This window comes from Echiichthys vipera (assembly GCF_963691815.1).
Source record: "Echiichthys vipera genome assembly, chromosome: 5".
NCBI lineage: Eukaryota > Metazoa > Chordata > Actinopteri > Perciformes > Trachinidae > Echiichthys > Echiichthys vipera.
Window position 1 is genome coordinate 22,549,166 of NC_139830.1, and position 24,982 is coordinate 22,574,147.

General features: G+C 42.5%; 1 protein-coding gene across 1 annotated transcript in view; it reads right to left on the bottom strand.

Annotated features, from left to right (window-relative positions):
- Positions 1–21,387, bottom strand: part of robo2 (roundabout, axon guidance receptor, homolog 2) — a 161,864-nt gene extending 140,477 nt beyond the window's left edge. The window contains exons 1-2 of the mRNA XM_083914258.1: positions 20,953–21,387; positions 8,088–8,414 (exon numbers count right to left, since the gene is read on the bottom strand). Coding sequence (XP_083770384.1) covers positions 8,088–8,414; positions 20,953–21,007 — 382 coding nt within the window. The 5' untranslated portion in view covers positions 21,008–21,387. The remainder of the gene's footprint in view (positions 1–8,087; positions 8,415–20,952) is intronic.
- Positions 21,388–24,982: the final 3,595 nt, after the last annotated feature.

Genomic DNA, 24,982 nt, shown 5'->3' on the forward strand with positions numbered 1-24,982 from the left:
GGCAGCAGTTAGGACACACTCCACATCGAAATGGGAAGCCATTAACTCTGCAACACACAAGGTCACCTTCAACTAGACACAGCAGCCACCCAACTTCCTCTGCTGATATGCCCGATGGATGCAGCGGTGCAGTCATGTAAAGGTCAGGCTGTAAAACAGAATGGAACCACAGCTGTCTCAGAAACTGTGCGCTTAAACATTTGATCTTGTCTCCCTTCACTTCTGAAAGTGATCAAAATGCTTTGAGTATCACTTTCAAACAGCAGGAAAAGAAAATGAGAGGGGAAGGGGAAAGAGAGTGATTGAGGGGGGAGGCAGAGAGAGAGAGAGAGAGAGAGAGAGAGAGAGAGAGAGAGAGAGAGAGAGAGAGAGAGAGAGAGAGAACTGAATGATCAGGTTTCAACTCTGATCTGCAGCTGTTGAGGGCTCTGGTGGCTGATAGGTGTCCCTTACAGCAAATGTAATCCAAGCCAAACACAATATCTGTCTACGCCATCGAGAGATCACCAAGTCATAACACATCCAGACCCACGATAACTCTGCTGTGGCCCAGGGCCCAGTGAAACCTGGGAACAGTTAAAGGGACTGCGGAAAAGAATAAAAATGATTTAATATATTTTTTTCTCAAAACCCCAAGACTGGCAAAGTTGTACACTATGAACTCTCAACTACCTAGGGTCATTTGGGAATTTGTCCCATGTATTCCGTTCCTCCCTTCCCCCAGCTTTCTACTTCCTCTCCATCCGCACAGTTGAGTTGGGAATCTAATGAAGCTGAAATGCCGTGTCTCCTATGTTCCCAAAGGGCTACTTTAAGGAGGAACTGTCCTTAATGTTTGCACAACTAGAAAAACAGCCACAAATCGCATTTACCTTAAGCATTTATGTGTGCGCTTCTTGTGCACTCATGTAAGTGTGTTTGTGTGTCAGTGTGCACAACAGCTTCGAACAAGAAACATCCATCAGAGTGCCAGTGTGTAGTGTGACAGTCGTAACCCAAAATAAACAGTCTGAATCGTGGCTCTGACTGAGTCCTGACCGTTTCACAAGATCAATCCACAGCAGTATTGTGCACCCTACGGTGTTACGAAAAGGCGTGTATGCGTGTGAATGAATGTGTGTTTAAGGGTGTGTGCGAAAGTAACCAAGGAAAAAATAGGCATTTGAACCAGGAACATCAAAGCAGAAATAACACAACATTCCACACACCAGAGGGTGAATCAATTCCAGCGACATTCGATTCAAACCCATATCAGCTAGTGCCTGAACTTCAACCCTCCACCCTGTCACCTCCTCCCCTGCTCCATATGATGGATTACCATCTCTGGCAGAATCAGAGGGTCTGAGAGAGAGAGAAAGCAAGAGAGAGAGAGGAAGGTGCATGGGGGAGGTCAGTCAGTACAGGGACACATTCATCGGAGGGGAGCGCTGGGTTAAGGAATTATGGTTTGACAGAGATCTACGGTTGATAGGGGAGGGCAAAGGGTTCTCCAGGGGTCAGAGGATCCAATCCCAGCTGGACTCATTGACAAGCCACCCTCGGAACACAAAGTCTACAGGGATTTACCTCAGGGTCACATTTTCGATTAATATTATTATCACTCACTTGTCCCTTCGCCTATTTGTCAGCAAATAGAGTGATATCACGCATAGTCATCTAAATGCTGGCACAGAGCACACCTGTGTAGCAATTTAAAATAGACTTACAGTTATAAACCCCATGTGTTAGGTTATCTACATGCAGGCTGAAGAGCGGATAACAAAGTGACAAAGTAGGTTATTTTCTGGGATATAATTTGATATCATCAAAATAAATCTGTTTTCTGAAAAACTGAAAGCTGCACAGGGATTGAATAAATTACAACCATAAGTCAGTATCAAAACAGAAATCAAAGTGCAATCCATTCATGAAAGCAGGAGCCTCTCGGCCTGTCTGTGTTTTAAAGCTGATCAATAATCAGCCTGCAGCCAAATTTCAATAATTCACAGCTCAGTCTACATCTGAAACTGTCTGATGCCCATAAAAGTGGCAAGGCAGGGTGAGTTTATTTTATAGAATGTGCTTGTTGCAACATAGCAATTTAATTTTTTTTCAGTCATTGCAGAGTGAGCACCGACGGTGTAAAGCAGAGGAGATGAGACGTGTTGGGTCGGAGGGGGCAAAAAAAATGAGGAGAGAGGAGGCAAACCGCAGGCAGGACAGACAAAGCAATAGCCCTGCATTGTCAGAGTGGAGAGGCCATCAATAACAGTGTCACTATAAAGAGAGAAAGAGGGAGAGTGTGAAGGAGCGAGAGTAGGGTTTATAAAGGAAACACAACAAAACCCGGTGCGACGGGTGCTTCATCTTGCCGGGCACTAATGGGCGTGAGAAGCGGCTGGCTCAGCGTTCTCTGCTTGACGGCTTACTCCTCTGCTGACGGGCCGTGGCATCCATGACGGATTCCACACACTTGTTTAATGCAGTTTATACACTTGAAGGTGACACAATGGTTGAAGTAGAGAGGTGGAGAGTCAACAAAAAGAGAGGGAAAGAGACTGATAAAGGGGCTGAGAAAGATGGTCAGAGGTCATTCCAAACTTGGATCTCATTAAGTGCTCCATCTCTTCGCCACCTTCTCACCACACTTTCTATATTTGTCCCCAGCTCTTGCTACACTACTCCAATTGTTTCTGTCATTATTCAGCCATAGAGCGCTAAAGTCTGGGTGCTATATTTCCTATCTTCAGAACTACACATTTCCTCTGGAGGTAAGAAGGTAACGCAGACAGGTTATTTCCCTTGTTGGAGTTGGGGAGGTCAGAGCTGGGACACAAGGCCCGCTGAGGATAGTAAAAGTGCAGTCTCAGGACGTATCATGCGTGTGTGAATGTGCTAGTTTGTGTGTGTGTGTGTGTGTGTGTGTGTGCGTGTGTGTGTGTGACAGTAGCTGGTAGTGACTGCAGTGTAGTCCTATGATTTATCTCCCTGGGAGAATTTTCCGAATGTCTGTACCATTTCTGTAGCCAAGTCTCTCTCTCTCTCTGCAGCGCACAAAAGTCAGATTGTAGCAGGGAACTCCTCATTTACTGTGGCCATCTGTAGCTAATAAATGAGAGAGCAATCTATATGCTGCTTGTATATAGCTGAAGAGAACTGCGTGTGTGCATGTGGATGGTTGTGTGTGGACATTGGGTGAGTAAATCCCAATAGATAACAACACCTTTTTACAGAGGTCAGCAAACTCCAACCGCACGGACACTGAGCTGACACATTTAATCAGAGGGATTTCTCCTCTCTCACAGTTTATCATGGGAAGATATTTCTCACACCCTTGCCTGCTCTCTCTATCTCTCTTATCGCAGGGCCACATTCTCACTTTTTTGGCATCTATACTTCCTTCATTTGCTTTTTTCACAACACTACTTTCTGCACTAAACTTGGCCACCTTCAGAAAGAAAAATCGACAGTCCTGGGATTTCTGGGGAGTTAAGTCCCTGATACCCCTCAGCATCTCTATAAAGTTAAAGGTGCAGCAAAATCCAAGGGTGTACAAATTGTTGGACTGACCCTCAACACTATGTTCTACACATTGCACCACATAAGCAAACAGACAGACTGGGATGTACTGTGAGGGCAAAACATATTTAAATATAAATTAGACCGTGCTCAGTTTTTGAGACTGTGTTTTATTTCCTAACTGCAGCACGCATCATTAATGTGCTGAAATGATTGCATTGTTGCGGCTTCCTTCATTAACCTTCATTATTTCTCAAGGACTTCAGTGAAGATTAAACCTCAGCCTACCGGGGTTTTATACGAACATGAGGGCAGGTGTTTGTGTACACTTTTGTGTGAGAGTGTGCGAGTGTCTGTTGTTTGCATGCTCTTGTCACTCCATTTTCTAATTTCTGAAATGGAATAATGAGTCCAGATGAGCTTGTGAAAGACTCTGCAGTGCAGCTCAGCCTGACTCCCCACCTGGCCTGCTCATCCTGGCCTGTCCCTTTATTAGCTTCCCCTCATGCTGGACACAACACTAACAGCTTGGTACCCTCCTCCTCTCTTCACCACTCACACCTCTCCCAACTCTATTTTCCTGCTAATTACCTTGTTGTACGAGCACCAAATGCTACCTAACGATTCACTTAATTGCAGAAGTGGTACATTAGATGATATCAAAGGACCTTTTTAAAAGTCATCCAATCCCATTCCAAGCGGCATTTAGAACCAACCCAAGACATCTGTTTCATTTCCTTGTCATTTGCATTTTTAAAGGTTACAAATTGGACGAAGCAGCAAAGGATACAGATCTACACCTTAAGATTCTGTGTGCTGGTTGCTTTGCGAGGCCTCTCTCCCCAGACTATTATAAACATTTAACATACACATAACCACATACATGTCGGAGGGCCTGAGTCACATTCAATACTCAATTAAAAGTGCACCCTACATGCTTACATTTGGAGCACTAGGTATGCATGTTACCCATCCACCTGAAAAGATGGGTCTAATTAACATTTTCTATGGGATCCTATCGCCACAGGTGTGTCTTGTCACACTTACTGTATTTATACACAGATATCTGCAATGTTAGCAATTTATTCAGCAGTGGTGGCTGCAGCTAGCATTTCTGACACAGACTTCACAATGATTTATGAACCTGCTCATTGGCCTAGTTTATTCTAAAAGAGAAAAGGGGGCACATCCCCTAGTATATGCGGCATATCCATGCCATGGATATGGCCTGCGGCCAGTTTTGGAGAGCATGGGAGGTAGAATAAGATTACAATGCAGACTGTTCAGATACCCTCCAGGCAACACATTTAGAAGTTCTCTATCTTCTGAAGTACAGGACAGTGAAAAACAACCTATAATAAATATGTCTCCCCAAATGCAGCAAATTGATGTCCAAGTGTTATCCTCACACTCTGCACGCAGACCATGGACTTATATACAATGCAGCTCATGCTCTTGTTCACCCAAATGTATGTTCAACATCCGAGCCCAGTAACTGCACAAGTCCCCCCTATCTGGCCCACATTAATAATGCAGAGGCACGTCTCTGAGGCCTCTTCCTCTCCACTCCACCTTTCCTCCTCTAACAGAGAGAGTGGTGAGTGCTGCCCAGCTTGATGTCCAGCATGCAGCAGTGCCGCTTTGGTCAGTCGACACTCTGTTCAATCGGTTTTAGAGATGCAATTAAATTATCTCAACGGGGTCCTGCTCAACCACTCGTGAACGGAAGGGGGCCAAAGGTGTGCTCAATAGGAGGGAGGGAGAGAAGGAGGTAGAAGACGAGGGGGACGGGGGGGCAGGGGTGGGTGGGCGGGGGGGCAAGACATATCATACGGACAAATCCAGTTCAACATGGATATAGATTTAAATGCTGCTTTTTCTTCTGCGATTAGCTGTGGCTTTACAATCACTAGACGAATGTCAGGACCTGATAAAGCTAATCACTGAAGTAAGCCAATGCCATGGGATTTATCACCCCACCCCCTTCTGCTCCCCCAGCCCCCCTGAAGACATGGCTGAAAGAGAATGCCGAGAAAGCCCAGGGCCCAAAACAAACTGGGCATGGAGCACCCCAAAAAAAGGCCCTCTCTCCTTCTTTGGGAATTATGATAGCCTTATATTTTGGGTTATATTTTGTTTTTGTCAGTGAATACTAACTGTTTAAATATATTTTACAATGAAGGGGATTATTCAATCTGTAAAAGACAAATACTTCTGTATATTTAATAGAGATGGAGGGAGGGAGATGGTTCATGCAAATTAATGAAAATGAAAAATGAAAAATTCACTGTTTTGTTAAAATGGAGCTGCACTGATTCTGTCCATGCTGGTAACCTAGGCCAAGGCACATGATTGGCTCATACACCAATCCTGCAGATCAGATCGAGGACATTACTACTCAATATCCCTTAAATTACTTGTCATTAAAGTTGCACCAAGTCATTTATGTCTTAATATAACACCCTCCCTTTGTATTTCAAACTCTTTTTTTTTCCATCTCCTCACTTGAAGTGCCTCTGAGGGCTTTAATCTGTTCAAGTAAAATAATTTATATTAACAATATTCTACTCTAATAAAACATCATAATCAAGTGAGATAGTAACTGTCCCTGTTAAACTGCACTTGACCCACAAGCACAACCATTTCCTACAGCCACACTCCATCAGTCAGGCCAACACTACTGTCATTCGATGTGTGAGATAGCGTAGAGCCAATGAAGTTGTATCTATACAAGGAATTGGTAGATTGGATGCTACTTTGATTAACAATGCATAGATGGGGAGTCACTTTCATTTTTTCCAGGTAAGTTATTCAGGTATATGTATATGCCACCTGGTTAGATCATTTACCTTATTAGTATGGGCTGATGGTGTTTTTTGTAAAAATGGCATTATACAGTTGGGAACAAGGGACAGTTCTGTATCCTTCCTTACTCAGAGTTTGGCCTGAGGCTTTGCCCTGAACTTCTCTCTCTCAAATACACTGAAAAATACCAATCATATGTGTGTTCTTATTTTTTCACCATAATAGCTCTTCCTTATCACCTCATCCCCTGGCCTCCTGACCCCTCACCCCTTACCTTTAAGCCATTCAAGGAGTCAATGCCTCTATTCAACCCCATCTGCTGCTCAACCCATATTACATGAGAGAGGAATAGATAGGGAGAGAGAGTACTGAGCTACAGAGGGGAAAAATAAAAATAAAATTATCTGGAGACTCCATCAATTTTTCATGAATTTTCATTTAGACTGGGAGAGCCCTCTTACAGCAATCAATAGATCAAGCTGCTGTCACACAGTTAGCACCTGGGGGCTGCTGGGAGGCCCTCAGGAAGGCAGGGGACTGGATCAGAGGAGGAGACCAACCCCCTCCTCTCCAATAGACAAAGTCCATTTCCCAAGGATCACAAACCAACTACCCATCCTATTTCCACTGATCATTGTAATCAATTGCCTTAGAAGTACAGTAACAGCTCCTTTTTATGTTTAAACGTGAAATATATTATTTATGTCTCTTCTGTTCAAAACACTAGCAAATATTTAATTAGCAAAAGGCTTGCTTGTTTAAGATTTACAATTTAGAATGAGATCTCAGCATTTGACTCTAAGAATAACTCAAAGCCTACATGTATCGTTTATCGTAATATAAGAACTGAATATCTTCTTTCCATACAAATTCCAGTATCCAAAAGGTATCCAAAAACACGTAAATACTATAGTGGGATTATGTTTTCACATAGCCCTTGTTTGAAATGCAGGACTATGTTAGTGAAAGTACCACCTGTTTAAACAACATGAGGACATGGAGACTTTCCGCTCTAGATTATGAGCAGTTGAGGTGCCTCGGAGATTCTCCAGCCCAGCCTGAGCATGCTGGGGGGGAGGATTTTCAAAGGTAATTTGATCCTCAGGTCAGGTTCTGCCCGTTCACTTACACAGTCCGGGCAGCCTGTGTCAAATGTCATTCAGGACTTTGATCTCTGGCTCTCGTTCCATCCCAATTCACCTGCGAGAGACCCATATCTATCATAACATCATATGCCACTCATATAGTTTGACAGAAGCTTTATTTCCAACTCAAAGGTCTGCAACAACTTCAATAGCACTCCCTTGAGGCAAAAATATATCAAATTTACCTTAAAAAAAACCTACTTCTGTACAACTCATTAATTCACCAAACAATGGCACAGAAGAGAACGCAATTGAGCATGAACATTCCTGTTAGACCTACAGGAAATGATTTTTGTGTGCAAATAGAGAAGAGTCAGCTCTTAAAACAATGTAATTTCTCTTGCCTAAAAAACATACTTATTGGTTTACTGTTATGCCCTGCAGTGAAGACAACTAAATTGTCCATTATATATAAATAGAGGGAAAAAAATGGATAATGGATAATGCTGACAGGAAATGTTCAAATAGTATCCCGCAATAATCTAGTGCAGAATGTAAATCCAGTCTTTCCATCATATGGAAGCAGTGAGAGCAAGACTTTTCTTTATCCAGCCAAATTAATTAATTGAAAAAAATAATTTCAGCAATGCAGAAAAGAAGAGCAATTAAGAAGAAAAAGAAGACAGAGTCCCGACTCACATGCTACTTCCAAAGATGCGTTGCGGCTGACAGCTTCTCCGAGGTAGTTCCGGGCCACGCAGACATAGGCTCCCTCATCCGGTTTGCTCCGTCGTCCGTGAACGATGCGAAGGAAGAAAAGCGAACCACTGGGCAGCAGCATGCGGTGAGAACGTGGGTCATCTTTGTCTGTTTCCACCCGCTCTCCATCCTTGTACCACTCCACTGTCGGGGTTGGCCGCCCCTCTGCTTTACAGTTAAGAGTGGCAGGTTCCCCTTTGGAGACAATCAGGTCAGATGGGTGTTCCACAATGCGGGGTGGGGAGTCCTCCTGGCGCAGACGGGATCCTGAACAGAAGAGAAAGAAGATATGAAATTAATCACAGGAGAACAGCATCCCAACTTTGAGCATTTTTTATAATATATAGGCCTTCTCAAGTCAAAAGCCTCTAAACATAATAGCCAGAAGGAACACTATTTAGAAAATGGGTGGGTGGGGGGCAGCAACAGGATAAGGCTCAGGTGCAGTGTTCCTTTTATCAACAAAAAACACATTTGTTGATGACCTTTTATCCATGACAGAAAAATGTAGACAAAATTAGACAAAATAATATAACTACATGAATGAAAATGTTTGTAAACAAAACAAAAAAAACAGAACAAAAAACAAAAAATATCATCATCATCATCATCTTCATGGATGAACTAACTCAATACAGCTACAATCCCACTGAAAATAAGACAATACAAATGTAAAACAACAAAAAAAGCAAAAAAAATAAAAATAAAAAAGCCAACACTGCGAAAATGTGAAAAATGTGATTTACATTTTCAAGGCTAATATTAATTCAAAATCAGGTTCCTAAATCAACACCACTGTGGAGATGGACCTCTGAGCTATTTTCTTTTGCTTGCTGCCACCGCTGCCCAAACTTGGCAAGACAAGCAGTGGAAAATGGATGGGTGACTCCAACTAATAGTTACAGAAGCTAGTCTTGGTTTAGAAGCATCCAAAAATAATATATTGGACCCTTTAATAACCGTTTAAAGGCAATCAAAAAGCAGCCATCTGCTCTCTCTACCCTATATGCAAGGCTTTGTGGGTAATTGGAGCCAAGAATGAACATTGGATTGAAGCATACAGTCAATGTACATCTGAACTAGACACACAAAACAAGTTATATATTATTTTTTTCAGTGGGGTGCAAACAAGTAAGAATGTTGTAGAAGTGTACATGTGGTGTGAATTTGAATGCTGGGGTCCAGCTAATGTCAAATGCTAATCCCCAGTGTGGCTGAAAACCGTGGTCCTCTCCTTTTTTATAAGGCTTTGCAGTGATTTAGCTTTGGGAGTCTGGCAGCTAAGATAATGTTCCCGAAGTCAGAGTACTCTGTGTGTCTGTGACCAGGTCTTAACCATGGAGATAAGATGCTGTAGGCCATACACACATTTACATCACACAGGCCCTGGGAACTATAGAACAATCAAAGAGTTTGATCCAGCATCAAACATTCAAAGCCACAGTAAAGAGAATGGGGAAGTTTTTCCAACAGCCCCTTCCTTTATCCTCTTTCTTTTGAACCACATACAATACCCCATCAATAACTCTGATTCAGTTGGCAGCCAAATGTTAACCAGTCAGTGTTGTATTAAGTAGAGTGCTGGGCTCTTTGTCTTAAAATTAGTTGTTGCAGGTGTGCATGTGATTGAGCTGAGTTGGTGACTGTGTCCTTCCCCGGGGCAGTGCAGTGGGGTAATAGGACGATGCCTGCTGCACAGAAGAGCAGTGTACCACATAAGCCTTTGTGCTTATGTAAGGAGTAATTTCAACATAGGATGAAGGCAAAACAGTGGAGGTTCCAGCTCTTTCTTTGTCTGGGTTTGCACATGTTCCACTATTCCTTATACTTGAATCTCTCAGGCGAAACCGACACGTGCAGTACCCCAGTCTTTCCTGCCCGAGAGTCTGCAGGTAAAAGGACAGGCGCAGTGAGAAACCCACTGAGCACACACAGCACAAAAAAGTTTGACATACATGCACACACACTCTGTACGTGCACTCATCCACCATTTGTCTTAACAGGGATGAGGCATCTGACAGTGACATATTGACCTCTGGAAAGGAGGTAGTCTGTTCTCTCTTCTTCCTAATTTGGGATAATTCCCTCCATTTCCTTGTCATTGATTAGTGATCAGGCCTAGTGTCTTACTCTAAGTGGGGCCAAAGACAGGGGTTTGTAGTGGAGAAGGGGTGGTGATATCCTGATCCTCAAGTGCAAGACCTAATCTCATTGGTATCATGTGAAAAACTGAACATGTACTATTGGTGATGGAACAAAAACCCACAGTATGCTGCTGGCAGTTTTAGCCGAAATGTAGGTAACAGTATCCTAGAAAGCAGTCAGGTACCCTGTCATCACAGAGGGGTAAGTTTGTGTTCTGGCAGTAAGTGACCTAATAAATGAAGCAGTAATTAACACTGTGACATTGATAAATGGAGGGCAAGATAAAAGACAGACATGGAGATCCCCATTTCCCTCAGATGGAGTGTCAAATGCACATTTATTCTTATCTCATTGGAGCATCTGCTTCCCCCCTAATCCACAGGCCCTGCGGTGGCTCTCAACTAAGGCCAGTGCACATGCACAGCACTAAACTGCAGTGACTCCATTCAATTTATATCAGTCTAATTTCTTTAAATCCAATTTGTATTCCAATCTACTGCCTTCTAATCACTTAAACCTTGAGTCTCCATCTGCTCTCCACTTTCTGGTGGAAATGAAAACAGCAGATGCCTTTACAATTGTCCTTTCACTGCCAGAAAAAGCTGAGCCGGGGGCACAGAGGGCCAGACGTGACTGGTCAGTGTCCTTCCTGAGAAGAGGTAGTCCGGTGTGGAGGTAGAAAAGGTTAAAACCACATCCATATGCCATGGAATATGTTTCAAAAGAGGCACATCAATTTCAATACTGGATAACCTCAGCATGTAAACCTTGACGGTTGTTGAGCAAACTTCACTTTTAAAAGCACAAACGTTTGTACCTTCATGTGTGTTTTTAATGTGCCCTCATGTGGCTCCCTGTCCTATAAGATCAAATAAAACATCAATGTATATCCCCAATGCCCCACCATCAGTCCAAGCTCCTGCCAGAAGTGAAAGTAAATTTCCAGCTTCCTATTGGGCCCCCTTTCTCACTCTCTTTACGGTAAATGGGCTTTCTGTTGCCCTTTTAATGCGATCATTGGTGCTGTGCAATCAAGTGCTCTCTGAGCTGAGGCGAGTGCACTTCACTGGGTCTCAGGGCACACGCTCCAATCAAAATGCTGTGTTTCCCCCTGTCTGCAATAACACCACCATTGCTTTTCACCACTGCTGTGCAGTCATCCTCTCCTGGAGGAAAGCAGGGACCACAGAACAAACAAACAAGCACACAGACAGAGAATGAATTACTGAACCAAAAGCTGAATCTTTTCTGCCTTGTCTTCAGACTGTTTATGTCAGCTTCACTGAAATTGGATGCAATATTGCAATGCAACTGTCCAAGAAATGTGAAGTTATATATCACTCTGGGTTTTTTTTTCATGTTCCAGATAACATATCGCACTTCAACTTTATCATTGAGACATAACTAATGACATAAAATTGTAATACATTTAAACAGAAATAGGTTACATTTGTTGGTCAAATCGAGGATATAAACACCACTTTAGCTTTCATAACAGCTTCTTGTCCCTCATATTCAACTGACCACACACATAGAAGAGCTCTTTTCTATTATCTTTGTCACATATTTATTCATGTGTGCAACATAAGGTCAGGCCTTTCATGATCTTTTTGTAATTATTTTTATTAGCTCCCAGGAGAAATTCTAGCCCACCAACCAAATCAATACCCACACCAGTCTCAGCCAGAGCATAAAGGGAAGAGCTCCCCGAAGAGATATTAGTTATTCTGCTAACAGACATGTGCACTTATCACAGGTAACCAACGGCAACCCCAGACCAAGTCAAAAAGTTCCAGTCACTGAGGCTCCATAAAACATCAAACATGCAAACCAAGGTCCAGGCCAAGACGCAGTAACACTATCATACTAAAATGGCGGAGATCTTTCAAGCAGAAAGTGCTTAAACCCAGTGAACTGAGTGAATCTATAATTCTACTATAAAAAGAGAAAAACCAGAAAACCTCAAAGAAATTTAAAAAGGAATGAATTATGCATTAGATCCATGTTGTCCACTCTGAAATATATTCTTCTCCTGCCTCCCACTTCTCCTCAACCTCCCACTCCCTCTCCTTCTCCCTATATATATATCTGCCTCTCCCTCCCAATCTCTCTCCTTTACTTGCTCCCTGTTCCCATCCTGCCCTCGCTGTGAGGGTGACAGAGTCATATCCGTCATGTCATCAGAAGGGAAATGTGAGAGAGCGGCTGGGGGAAACTGGGGGTGGCGATAGAATGATGTTACTGGCCATCCTCGCCTCAGCTCTGGCCTGCTGTGACACTTGCAAGCGGCCCGTCCTGCACCCCAGATTCATCTTCTTTACGGCGGGCTGTCATTGCCGTCACAGCACATGAGCTCAAGTATACCCCAAAACCAGACATACAGCTCATCTCAGTGAGGTGTCACTAGAGAACGTCCTGCTGTATCTACTGGAGTCCATCCCAGCCCACTGCACACCCACTACATACAGCCTGAAATATACAGCAAAACCCTCACAGTGAAGACAGTGAAATTAAGGGTGTTCACAGCCAGGTACAGAGCATCATTCATCTTCTGTTGCAAGAAATGGAGGGGAGTTCAAGCTAGTTAGCTAGCAAGCTCACATGATGAGCTCTATTCCACCTCAGTGCTCTGCATACCCCCCCTCTCTCTTCTTCTAAGATCTATACTTTGAAAGCAAACACAAGGGTAATTCTAGGAGCTGCTCTAAACCTCTCACTGCATCCATGCCTCCAACAAATATCAGATAGAATTCCACTCTGAGTGTATTTCGGGCACTGATGTGGTGGGTTCATATTGACTCGGCTGCTGTGTATTTGCCCTCTCTCCCCCATGCAGATGGAATATATAAATAGATTACTGTGGGAAACAGAATATCTGATTTTGCTTCAAATGGCTGATTTAAAACAGTTTTCACCTTGTTTTTCCCCCAAACTACTCTCATTCTGACTCTTCATTCTACTATCAGTAGCAATGGTAAGAAAAGGTGATGGTATCTATGTTTCTCAGAAGAGCTGATATTGCTGACCTGAAACAAGACACTAAAAGGGAACAGTTTAGCCGTCTTTATGGTGATATGCAATGCAAAGTTTCCGCTTGCTTTCTCTGTATGGACTGATTAGTGTTAGGTGTATAGCACCAGCTCTGTAGGACTGTCAGGCCACTGGTAGGGACAATAAACTGTGTGATGCAGATTAAATGATTTCCGATGCCATGGCCACTCAAGCGTGTAGCTCGCTGCGCCACCCCACCTTCTTTAGACCTCTCTCTTCTCCAGCACATCCTTCTGAGCAGCCATTTTCTTTCCTGTCTCTTCTTTGCACCATGACAGTATTGAAGCTATGTGCTTTTGTGTGGAAAAATATTCAAAACCTCGAACAAGTAGTAAAAATGAAAGAGGGGAATTGGATGATTCTCCCTGTCCTCATCAACTTCTACAGGAGCCCTTAAGTTAATATCTACTTGCTCTAGTCAATCAGTGGTCATCAGTAGGAAACTATGGCATTAGAGCACAATTTTCTTTGGTCGCCATAATCTCTGTTAATGTGCTATAAAATCAGATAAGCATGAACGTTGTTCAGATACATGTTGGTATGTATGTGTTGTGTGCGAATAAAGACACAGCTGGGTGCAAAACTTAATATGACCAATTCCCTTCTTTTGAATGTGAGCTACTCTAAACAATTCCTACTTAGGGAAGTGCACTGAAATGAATGACATCAACTAATTCTCCCTGAAGCATTGTAATCTCTTTACCTGCATTGCTGAGCTGCCCCAGCAGATCGAATTGTGAAAAAATAAATAAGTGCTTTATTGCTTTGGAAATTCAGTCGAAGGGGTGGGTGGAGGAGAAGGCCTTCAGGTGTCCATGATATACTGTGTTGAGAGATGAGTGGATAATTGGAGGTGTGCCGCAGGTGTTGACCTGAAGTGAACACATTTGAGTGTTCCTGCATGTCAATGAGGGCAGTCACCACCCCCAGCCACTGCAGCGGCCTTTCGACCCACATGTGGACATGAGGCATAAGTGCTGTAACCACACATAGAGCAAAAAGAGGTAATGAAATGGCCCTTATAGCTCGCTGTTTGTATTTTTTAAGGTGCAGCATACCAAGTCAAGATGAGATTTATTAAATTTCTATTCCATGGGACACTTCATCTGGTCTGGCTTAGGGCAACAGGGTCAAGGGTGCTAGCAGTAAGTGGATGAAGGACTCATTCAATTTACTCATGCTCATAAATCCATGCTAACACAAAAAAAAACAATGTGCTGCGATGGTTATTAATGATGCTCACAAACACATCCACACACATACACCCACTACATTTCATAATTCTACCTCTGGCTGGGTGTTACTGGGCCTCTAAATGACAAATGCCTACGAGCAGCCCTCCAGAAAAAAAAATCATCACCATCCTGGAAGTGGAACTGGAGAGTTCAAACGTTCAAGGATGCGATTAAGGCTTTCTTTCTACCCGCAGCAATGGTTGTGACAATTGGCTCTAGCCACGTTCCACACTGAGACTTCAACCACAAAGCCAGTCTCACCAGGAACCATTATATACAGTAAATCAACTCACCCCTGGTCATGGTGGCTCGGTTGACAAAGCAGTATGGTGCCATGTTTCTGCAGCAGGGACACAACAAGGGCAGATTCCCACAGCTCTGACACAGAGTGTAGACCTTATTACTTATCAAATTATTATGTATGTATTCCAGTGATCGTCTTCCAAATGAGAATGCTGTTAAATCAGGCTGCTTGGCCTGACGATCATTTTTTGCAACTGATAATTTAGCATATTTCAGTATATATTAGCACGTAAACACACTGATTACACAACAAGGTTATAAATAAATACATTCCCAGGGAACACCATGTCCTTTTATCACCAAATAAGGACTTATAAATGTAGTAGTGACAATACAAAATTAGCAGTATATACCCAGGCAAAATAACAACATTATGCAGTATTTGCTGTATTTGATGTTCATATGCTTTGCCAGGGGGCCAGTCTGTTTACGAAAGGTCAGGGCACTCAAAAGACCTCTTGGTTACTGGTTCGGCAAGTGACTGTGTATAGTTGAGAGTATGTGCTTCAATGAGGTTAGATCTCCCAGTTAGTTACAGGGTAGAAAAGGTACCGAGCTGTCATGGCCGGGTGATCCATAGACCAAGCTGGGGAAGGGGATGGTAGAACAAGACACTTATTCACTGGATCCACCACTCTGAGCGGCATTATAGCTGTGCTGGACAACCGCTGTGTGACGGATGTGTGCTCAAGTGTCATGCTCTGGCTGTCCGTCTTCACAAATCTCACACTGGGAGACAGCTCATGCATTTTTATCACCAGGCCTGACCTCATCTTCAAGACACTCCGCTCAGGTACAACTGTCACACAAACTCTTGACAATGAAGAACAAAAGGGTATGATTCTGACTGAAAACACGACAAAGAAAAACAGGAAGGCACGTGACGATGACTAGAAATATGCGATAAACAGGTATGTCCTATAAATAGCGGCATTCAACTCAAGTGCATTAATTAACTGTCTCCTTATTTGTTCCTCTTACAAAATAAATGCTTGGTGCAACTGCAGTGCCTTCATGGCTGCCAGTATGCATTTGTGTGCATATCTGTTAGCTAAGAGTGTGTGTGTTTATGTATGGTTATATAGTTGTACGTACTTCTGTTTGAATCATTCAACCTTAACATCCCTCCCTTCTATCTTAAGGTTGCTGTGAGATAGCCAACCAGAGGGCAGAGTGAGGGTAACGGGATGCAGTAGTTAGACGCTTCCCCAAATACAATGTTTCAGTGCAGCATGCAAGATGAAAACACTGATAAGGCAAACATGCTGTCTCTTCCGCCAGGTTTTAAGGCATCGCAGGCTGGCGTTGTACGCAACCCTGACTCCCTGTCTGCATTTTGGCATGCTCTTTAGATAATTGAGTTTTGTGGGGATAAGAATGCTCGTCACATCCCAACTGCAACTAAGTAATCTGCCCTACACAGAGGTAGATTGTATTGTAACCGCTGGCTGGGTATTTGCCATTGATCAATAAGGATTTATTCACTATCATCTAATCATCAGGGATTATATAACAGTAATTAGATCTGTATTTTTCTGTCTGTTGTCCTGCTTCAAACCCTTAATCAGCTGTTTGGGAAACACAGGCAGTGAGAGAATAGAGCAGGGATTATATGTGTCTTGGGGCCCCAGCAGGGTAAGCACAGGTGTGTATTCTGTAAGTACAGGTGTGTGAGACAGGTGAAGGCCCTGACCGCTTGCTTTACCACAAAGTCAGCATGCTCAATTCATCATAGCCCTTCTCCCCCCACCCCAACCTCCACACACACACTCCTACTATACTGCCAACACAGGTGTACAACAACCTCCTTAGTGTTTAAATTCCACCCTTATGGACAATATCAACGGCGGATAGTGTGTGTGTGTGTGTGTGTGTGTGTGTGTGTGTGTGTGTGTGTGTGTGTGTGTGTGTGTGTGTGTGTGTGTGTGTGTGTGTGTGTGAAAGAGAGAAAACTGGGGGAGTATCATAATGTGTATAAATAAGTATAAGTATAAATAATGTGAGGACATATACAGTACCTCTGCTTTACTGCCGCCTACCTGTGAGCATTAAACCTCAATTTCTTCCCAATGTAATTTCTCACCCTCTTTCTGTCTTTGTTTCTTCAAGAAAAAAGCATCAAGGCATTAAGGCTTTTTCCTGCTCTGTAAATGTCAGGGGCATGCTTGGCTGCGGCTTAATAAAGTGGAGGTAAAACAGAGGAAAGTGGCATTACCTCCCCTGCATTATGGTCTTAACAGCAAAATGTGCATTTTCTGATGCTGACATTTTCCTTCCCGCTCCTGCACTATGAAAATGTAAAGGCATTAACCAGCAGCTTGAACCCAAAATTTAAAGCAGCTGTGAATCATTTTCTTTTTTGAGTGATCACAGAGCAGTACTTTGGACTTAAAAGAAATATATGGTCTATTCTCTTCTATCCTGAACATGTGGAGTGATGGCTGCTGAAACGTGATCCACAGACTAGACAGACTTGGCTGTTAAAATATCATAGGAGTTGACAGGCCCTCCTCACTGGTCAAGCCACACTTCTCACTCACACACACACACACACACACACACACACACACACACACACACACACACACACACACACACACACACACACACACACACACACACAAGGGCATGTAAGATGATTTTCGACAAGTGCTGACCTCGTTCTTTTGTTCCCTGTTCATTCACTTCCCTTATGATCACCTCCTCTGTCTTTATACTGCACTCATTTTTGATGTTAATCAGAGAATAAACAGCAGTGCACTTTGATGCAGAGTAAATCGCTCCATTGACACTGATGAGACTGTGGGAGACAGTCGAGGGGAGCTTCATGTACTGTAGATTTCAGATGAGGGTTCATCATTACAGCAGCCCTATTCAAGCAAATGAACCGCAATTACAATAACGCTGCCTAAACGCTGCCAACTCAAGCAGAACAATCACATTTGGGGCGAGACATTGCAATGGCTCTTACACAATGACCTCAGCCTGCCTCATCATTCACATAGACTATTTTAATCTGGGCTTACTTTCCATTATAGGGTAGTACTTTAAACCTCTCTTATTCAATCATGACCATCAACAGAGTTGTTAGTCTCCACGGTACTTCGGTAATAAAGCCTCATCCTCGCCATTTTGATTGTGTTGTTAAACAACTCTTCTCTCAATTTTTGTATTTGATTACACTCATTCTTTCTCTCTCTCTCCCATCCTCCTTTGCCTAACACATACTCGCTCTCTTGGTTTGCGTTTCTTTTGACTCAGCATTACTGTAACCACAACCCTGCTGGTGGATAGGGAGCTGTACACACTATCTAGGCAAGCAAAGACCCAAAGTGGCCGTCTCCATAGCCTCTTAGAAAGATTTAAGTTGGGCCATATTTCAGCACCTCTCAGTGTGTCACCCAAGATGGACGTGATGTCACCGGCTCCTACATCAGACACAAGCATGCAGGAGGTCTCAGAATAGCAAAAGGTCAGGAGTGTATGTCCACTATGCAAAGCATGTTCTAATCCAGCTTCAAAAGCAGCACAGTGGAGTTTAAGAGATAACCAGGCAGCTGCTGACTGGTGTATTCCTGGAAATATCTTCTACTGCTATCAATCTGATAAGTAAAGTGTTCTAACCCTGTTTTCAGATGCACAATCTCTTCGAACCCTGGCTACAACGCCCAACACACAAACACACACAAACACACAAACACACACAAACACACACACACACACACACACACACACACACACACACACACACACACACACACACACACACACACACACACACACACACACACACACACACACACACACACACAGAGCTTTTCCCTCTATTCTCTCTCCATCTCACCTTTTCTCTCCTCTCCTAACACCAGTAGTATTATTCACACACGCACTAAACAGTGACTGACGCCATTCACAAGGCTTGGCTTTGTTGGCTATGCTGCCCAGTGAATACAACTCCAGACCTTTTTGTCTGCCTAAGTGGACTCTTAGAGGAAGCTCCTCCTTCTCCAAGGACCTTCAGATTACCTCTGAAAAGGGCTGAGTGATTGGTGAGTTCTGCCGGGATGTAGGAGAAGAGCAGGGGAGAGGGAGGGAGGGAGGAGGTTGACAGGCAAATGATTGGGAAGATCCTCTGCCCCGGGGAGATGTGCACCCTCTCCCTCTGGACAGCTAGCAATGCCATCAGCCACTGCTTAGCAACCAGTGGGTTTGGCTGAACAGAGTGAAAGACACCCAAAAAAAGGAAGGTAAAAGAGAGAAAAAGATTTAAATCCCAGCAGAAAAGGCACTTGATTTGCTGACTACAGCAGGCAAGAGAAGCAAAACTTGCAGCTGTGAAGAACAAAAGCCCGAGTTGACAGGTGAAAGAAAAGAAAAAAAGAAAAATGGGGCCTTGCAGGCACTTGCATTCAGGGATAACAAAAAAACTGGGCTTTACATACTGCTAGGTTGTACAAACAATACAAAGCAAACACATGTGTGAATCATCACTCACAACATAGTGCTAGTCAGGAGTATGATTTCCTCCTTCTATGATCATGAGCCCCACTTTGACTGTGCAGGCGTGTCTGTGTGTGTGTGTGTGTGTGTGTGTGTGTGTGTGTGTGTGTGTGTGTGTGTGTGTGTGTGTGTCTGTGTGTGTCTGTGTTTGTGTGTGAGAGAGAGAGAGACAACTGTGAAAAGGCGTGTCCAATTCAAAAGAGGCACAAAAAATTAAATCAGACTTCAGGTTTATGCATTTTACAAGTAATAAATCATAACCCATCCCACCATTCCACCAGTCACAGGTTGGACCCATCCCAGTCCCCGTTTCCATCACCTCAGCCCTCCTATTTTGGTGATTGATACGAGTCATCACTCTATCTCTGCAGTGGAGGCTGTTTTAATTCCTCCATTAAGCCAGTTCTCTTGTAGGCCACTGAATCCCAAGAAACCTTGTAAAACCACAAACAAAACAAAAAGATGCTGACTTGGCATTCGACAGCCAATAGGACGAAATGGACCGAAGCCTTTGGCTGCAGTAATTAAACAGTATCAATCTCATTTGCATCATTATTAAAGTTTAATCAACCAAATAGGAAACAAACTGGGGCACTGTCCCAGCTTGGATTTAAGCCGGCTTAAACTATGGTTCACAATCGCAGCATTGAAATCCTGAAGTGAAATGACCACAGCAGTAAAATCTACTACAGTGCAGGGGCAGGGTGATCACAACATACAGTATTTGCCAAGCACCTCCTAGCCGGAGAACCTTCCACCCGCAGGTCTGAATTACTTTCTGTTGTGTTAGAATACTTTATCTTTCATTTGTACCATTTGAATATACAAACGTATTTAGGATTTGTTTGCTATTAAAAAAAATTCCTTTCACAAAATGCTCTCCACCTCTGCATTAGAGCGATAAACTGTAGCCACTAAGAACCTGAAAATCATTAATTAAAATAAATCCTCATAAGAGTCTCAGAAAAAAAACAGCAAAAAACCAACAATGAAACCCATTTTTATATCCATAATATATGCATATCATACACTTATAATTTGGCTACTTCTTTAAAAAATAACTGCAACTCCTTATCTTTTGCATAGGAGAGGGAAATAACCAACTCATCTCTGCCCTAAATTTAACTTCCTGAGATGCAACCATTAACTGCATTGAGTGTAAAAGTAATCTGTTGAATCCAGCTGCTTCTCCAAATGTTAATCTGATTGATCATTTATGAATAAAAAATATATGCATTGGCAATTATTTTCTGTGACTATGCCAAATAATTGTAAATCTCAACTCCATAAGGTAAGCCTAGATATCAACCATAGTCCTTGATGCTGTATCTTGCATACTTAACATTCCTTTAATACTCAGGGAATTAATTATAATATATAATATATATATATATATTCTGCAAACCAGATTCCGACAACATCAATTTATAATAGTGCTCCTACAAATCAAAACTGGGTTAAATGACGGGTGGTCTGAAGGGCAGTGTCTGGCGAGGTCTGTGCATAAAAAAACGGTATATTAATTCACCCGTAAGAAGAAGTTTAACGCAACAACACTTTATCCAACTTACCATCAACTTGAAAATACAGTAATCCACCAACAAGGATGAACGCTAGCGGACCCATACTAGCATATTAAACATCCACGGCGAGCGTGCAAAATCCTCAAATTCACTGCAGAAAATGATGTCCGAAATGACGGCCAAGTCTACTCCGTGTTTCTGGGAGTTATGGAAAGATCCTAGTTACTGACAAAAGCCAGTTTTAATGTCCAAAAAATGAGAGGATCCATTTCACAGTAGTTCACCCGGAGCTACTCGGGGTGTTCATATCCACCAAACCTTGGAACCAAACTCTCGGTCTTTAAGTATCTCTCCCTGTTTGTCCAGTGAGTTCATCCGCAATAACTGCTATTTCTCCAAGATGACCTACTCCGCGAGCTGAAGCCCACTGTGAGAGGAGTAAGTCCACATTGGCAAACAGACGCAAGCTGGGCACTTCTCCGCGGGTCCTCGGTTCCTTGGGACGCGTCTCTGGCACCTTTCAAATCTTCAGCGATGTCTCCACAGTTGAACACATGGCTCGGCTGAGATTCTGACAGGAAACCAGCCTTCAACTCTCATGCATTCCCAAAAAGTTGTTTTATTAGAACGGGAACCCGCTCCCAAAAGACCCATGTGCTTAGCCTGAGATAAAGCGCTGTAAGTGTACAGTCGTACCACAAGTCAGTTGAACATCCTCCCTCTCTTCTATCTGATGTTTGATTTCAACTGCGCTGCCGCTAGGAGCGCACGGTCTATGCGCACCCGGCACAGCCCGCAGCTCACCACGCTCAGGCTTGACACAGAAACACGGATCGGTCCAGGGAAGACAGCAGCGAGAAGGGGAGAGAGCAGTATAGACTGAGGGGAATGAGCTAGGATGTCAGTCCAAGTCTTGTTGTATCTATGAAGAAATGAAGACTAGACTAGTGGCCCTTTTTTACTTCTGGTGAGATAATCATTTTAAATGTGAGGGGGATACACAAACATAAACGGGTTACTTGAGTTTATATATCATTAAGGGCTTATAACACTTACAAATTATTTATTTACCACATAATGTGAGCACTACACTGATGTATATTCTTATCCGAAAATATTTAACGACTATAGTAGTTACTATAGTGTAGTGCAACACATAGCCAACAGGTAGCATATGTGATAAGACAACACTAGCTTTTTATAAGGGAAATATATAATTTACAATAATGCAGATTGTGTGATTAAAAATGAAGTCTAATAACCAATATCAGAATATGATGAAACTGCTGATCAATAGATTCCACTGTGTAGGCATAGGAAATATGTGATAAAGATGATTTTGAATAATACATGGATGTTAATGTCTTGAGATATTGAAGAATAATTGTAAATATAATCTCTATCAGAAATCAATGACTGATTGATCGAGCCCCTGCACAGAGATAGTATGGAGGTGGCCTCTCTGCATACAGACATGCATACATACATAGATACAAACATACAAACACGTGTCTTTTTCAGGGCAAAAATACAACATGCACACGAGAAAATCGCTACAATCCAATTTGTAATTATGGACAAATGTAGATTATATGATTGGACACGGCAGTCAGGACCCAAGATGTGTTGAGGTTCAAAGATAGAGGGAGGTTGTGTATGTGGTCTGCACTACTGCCCAGCAACCCTCCCCATTTTGTCTCACTGGTTTATTATACAGTGAGCTATGAGCTGTGAGCTCCCCCTACTGGTGTCAGTTATAGCAATCATGTAGGATTTTTAATACTGCCCTATCAAGTGGTATAAAAAGAGACAGAACATGTAGCCCAGAAGCAACATTTTCTGAAGCAACGAGACAACCTTACTGGTATATATCGTTTACAGCAGCACTTCAAGGGGTATGTAAAAAAAAAAAATAATGAGTTGACTATTGTTGTTTTTTCCCCCACAGAACACACCAAATATAACTTGGTTTATTATTTGATCTAAACAACTGAATAGAATAGAAATACTGTAGCTGTATGCAACATTGAATTAACATTTAAAGAGATGTAAGATCAGTCCAACAACTTGGCCCCTTTACTTATCCCTGAACAGACAAAACACTTGCAGGAGTGCAACTAAAAAGGCTTGGGTTTCCCATTTTATGATTTACATCAAAGTCAGCCATAGAACAAAGCCCTCAAAACTCACAGTATGTTCCCTGAAGGTGTCTGTGAAAACCATACTCTCCCAATAAAAATACAGAGACTAACACCATGACAGGATGGGTTTGGCAAAGGGAACCACTTCTATTGCCTTTAATAATAGCTTTGACTGCTCATGGGTTTTTTCCCCCTCTCTTTGTTTGTCAAGCCGCATGTTCAAGCTTGCCCTATAAAGGCCTTACTGGGAACTGCAATATGTTGTAAGTTTACTAGCTTGCTCCCATTGCAGGCAGTGCTGTCAGCTGGCCAGACACGGCGATTTGTCTTCATATTTTAATATGTTTGAGAGCTGCATGCAAATGCTGACTTCTCAGTGCCTCCATAGTGTCCTAGATTCTACCCGATGCGTATACACACACGCACACAAACACACACACACACACAGTGCCTGACATAAATGTATTGTGTCATCAGTGTTGCTGACTGTTCAAGGCAAGTAAAAGAGAGAAAAAAAAGGATTTGGAGAAGGGCAATTCACTAAGAAGAATGGCATGGAGAAAACATAAACAATGGATTGTATGGCTTCATTGATAGAAAAGTAAGTAGAGTGTAATTCTCCCTTAAGCACTGGCGTTTATTTGGGGTTTTCAATCACTGTAGTGGAGGCTGTGATATTCCCCCGGTTTCTAAATATCAGCTGAAAGTGGATTTATTTTAATTAAACTGGAGGCTGTGTTTACTCAGGGCAAGGCATGTTACACAAAAATGAGATGGCGGAGCTAAGCCATGGACTGATAACTCATGGACATTATATTATGAGCTTATGCTTCATTCCACTGTTGGAATAATGGCACAGCTCTTTTTATTAGGGTGACATTCATATTACTGACAAACAGGGTTTTCTGGGTTGATAAGTTATTTCATTTCAAAAATCGAGAGCATGCAGATGAGGTGGAAACACACAAAAATAAGTGTGACGTCACTGAGGGGAAAGCATAACAAGTGCAGTGGTTTGGAATGGCTGCATCAACAACACAGATGAAACCACAGATATTAAAAACATGAAGAAAAATATGCAATTAAACCCCCCTCTCCCTTTTTTGTCCATTCCTGCAATGATAATTTTAGTTTACCACCAGATGCTGAAATGGATCATTTGTTTAAACCTAAACTAATAATGACACAATTACTGCCACGTTTATGTGCAATTATGTGTTTTTAACTGAATCAAAACTAATAATCAATCAGATAATTTCCCATTATTGTCCTCGGAACATCTGCTCATTGATGGATCCTGGGTGGAGACGTCCATTAGGATAGTTGTCTGGCGTGACCCACATCCATCCTCGTCCACTTCTCAACTGACATGATTTTAATCGGTCAAGTTGACTCACAAAGACATTTGTGGCAAAATGGAGTAAATAATGTCTTCTATTAATATATAAGACACAAGTTAGCTTGCTAGAAGAATGATATATACAAAACACTGCAGTTTATTAAGGACTGATGTGATCACTTTCAAATCTCAAGTGCTGCACCCTTTAATAACAGCATCCTCTTATTTTTTCCTGTAAATGATTACGGCTCCTCTACCAGTGGCTGAGTTTATAGTGAAGCAATGTGAACATAAAGCGCTGCAGTGTTGTTGTTTTTTTTGTAGATAAAAGCACAACTGAGGATCAATAGGGGGTCCCCAAATGGAGAATGTGATATCTACGAGACAATCAGAAGTGTGTACAACAGCAGCACCCACTCTAGGGGTTTGGAGGCACTTTCCGGCAGATACATTTTCTGCATTTTAATTGCTTGTAACTAAGGTGCAAATGCAAACTATGAATCAAACACAGACAGTGACAGAATGTGTAGTTTTAGCAAAGCTGCAACTGTCTCTATGTATGTGTCTGGGGGAAAGGAAAGAGGAAAGTGTTTTTAAT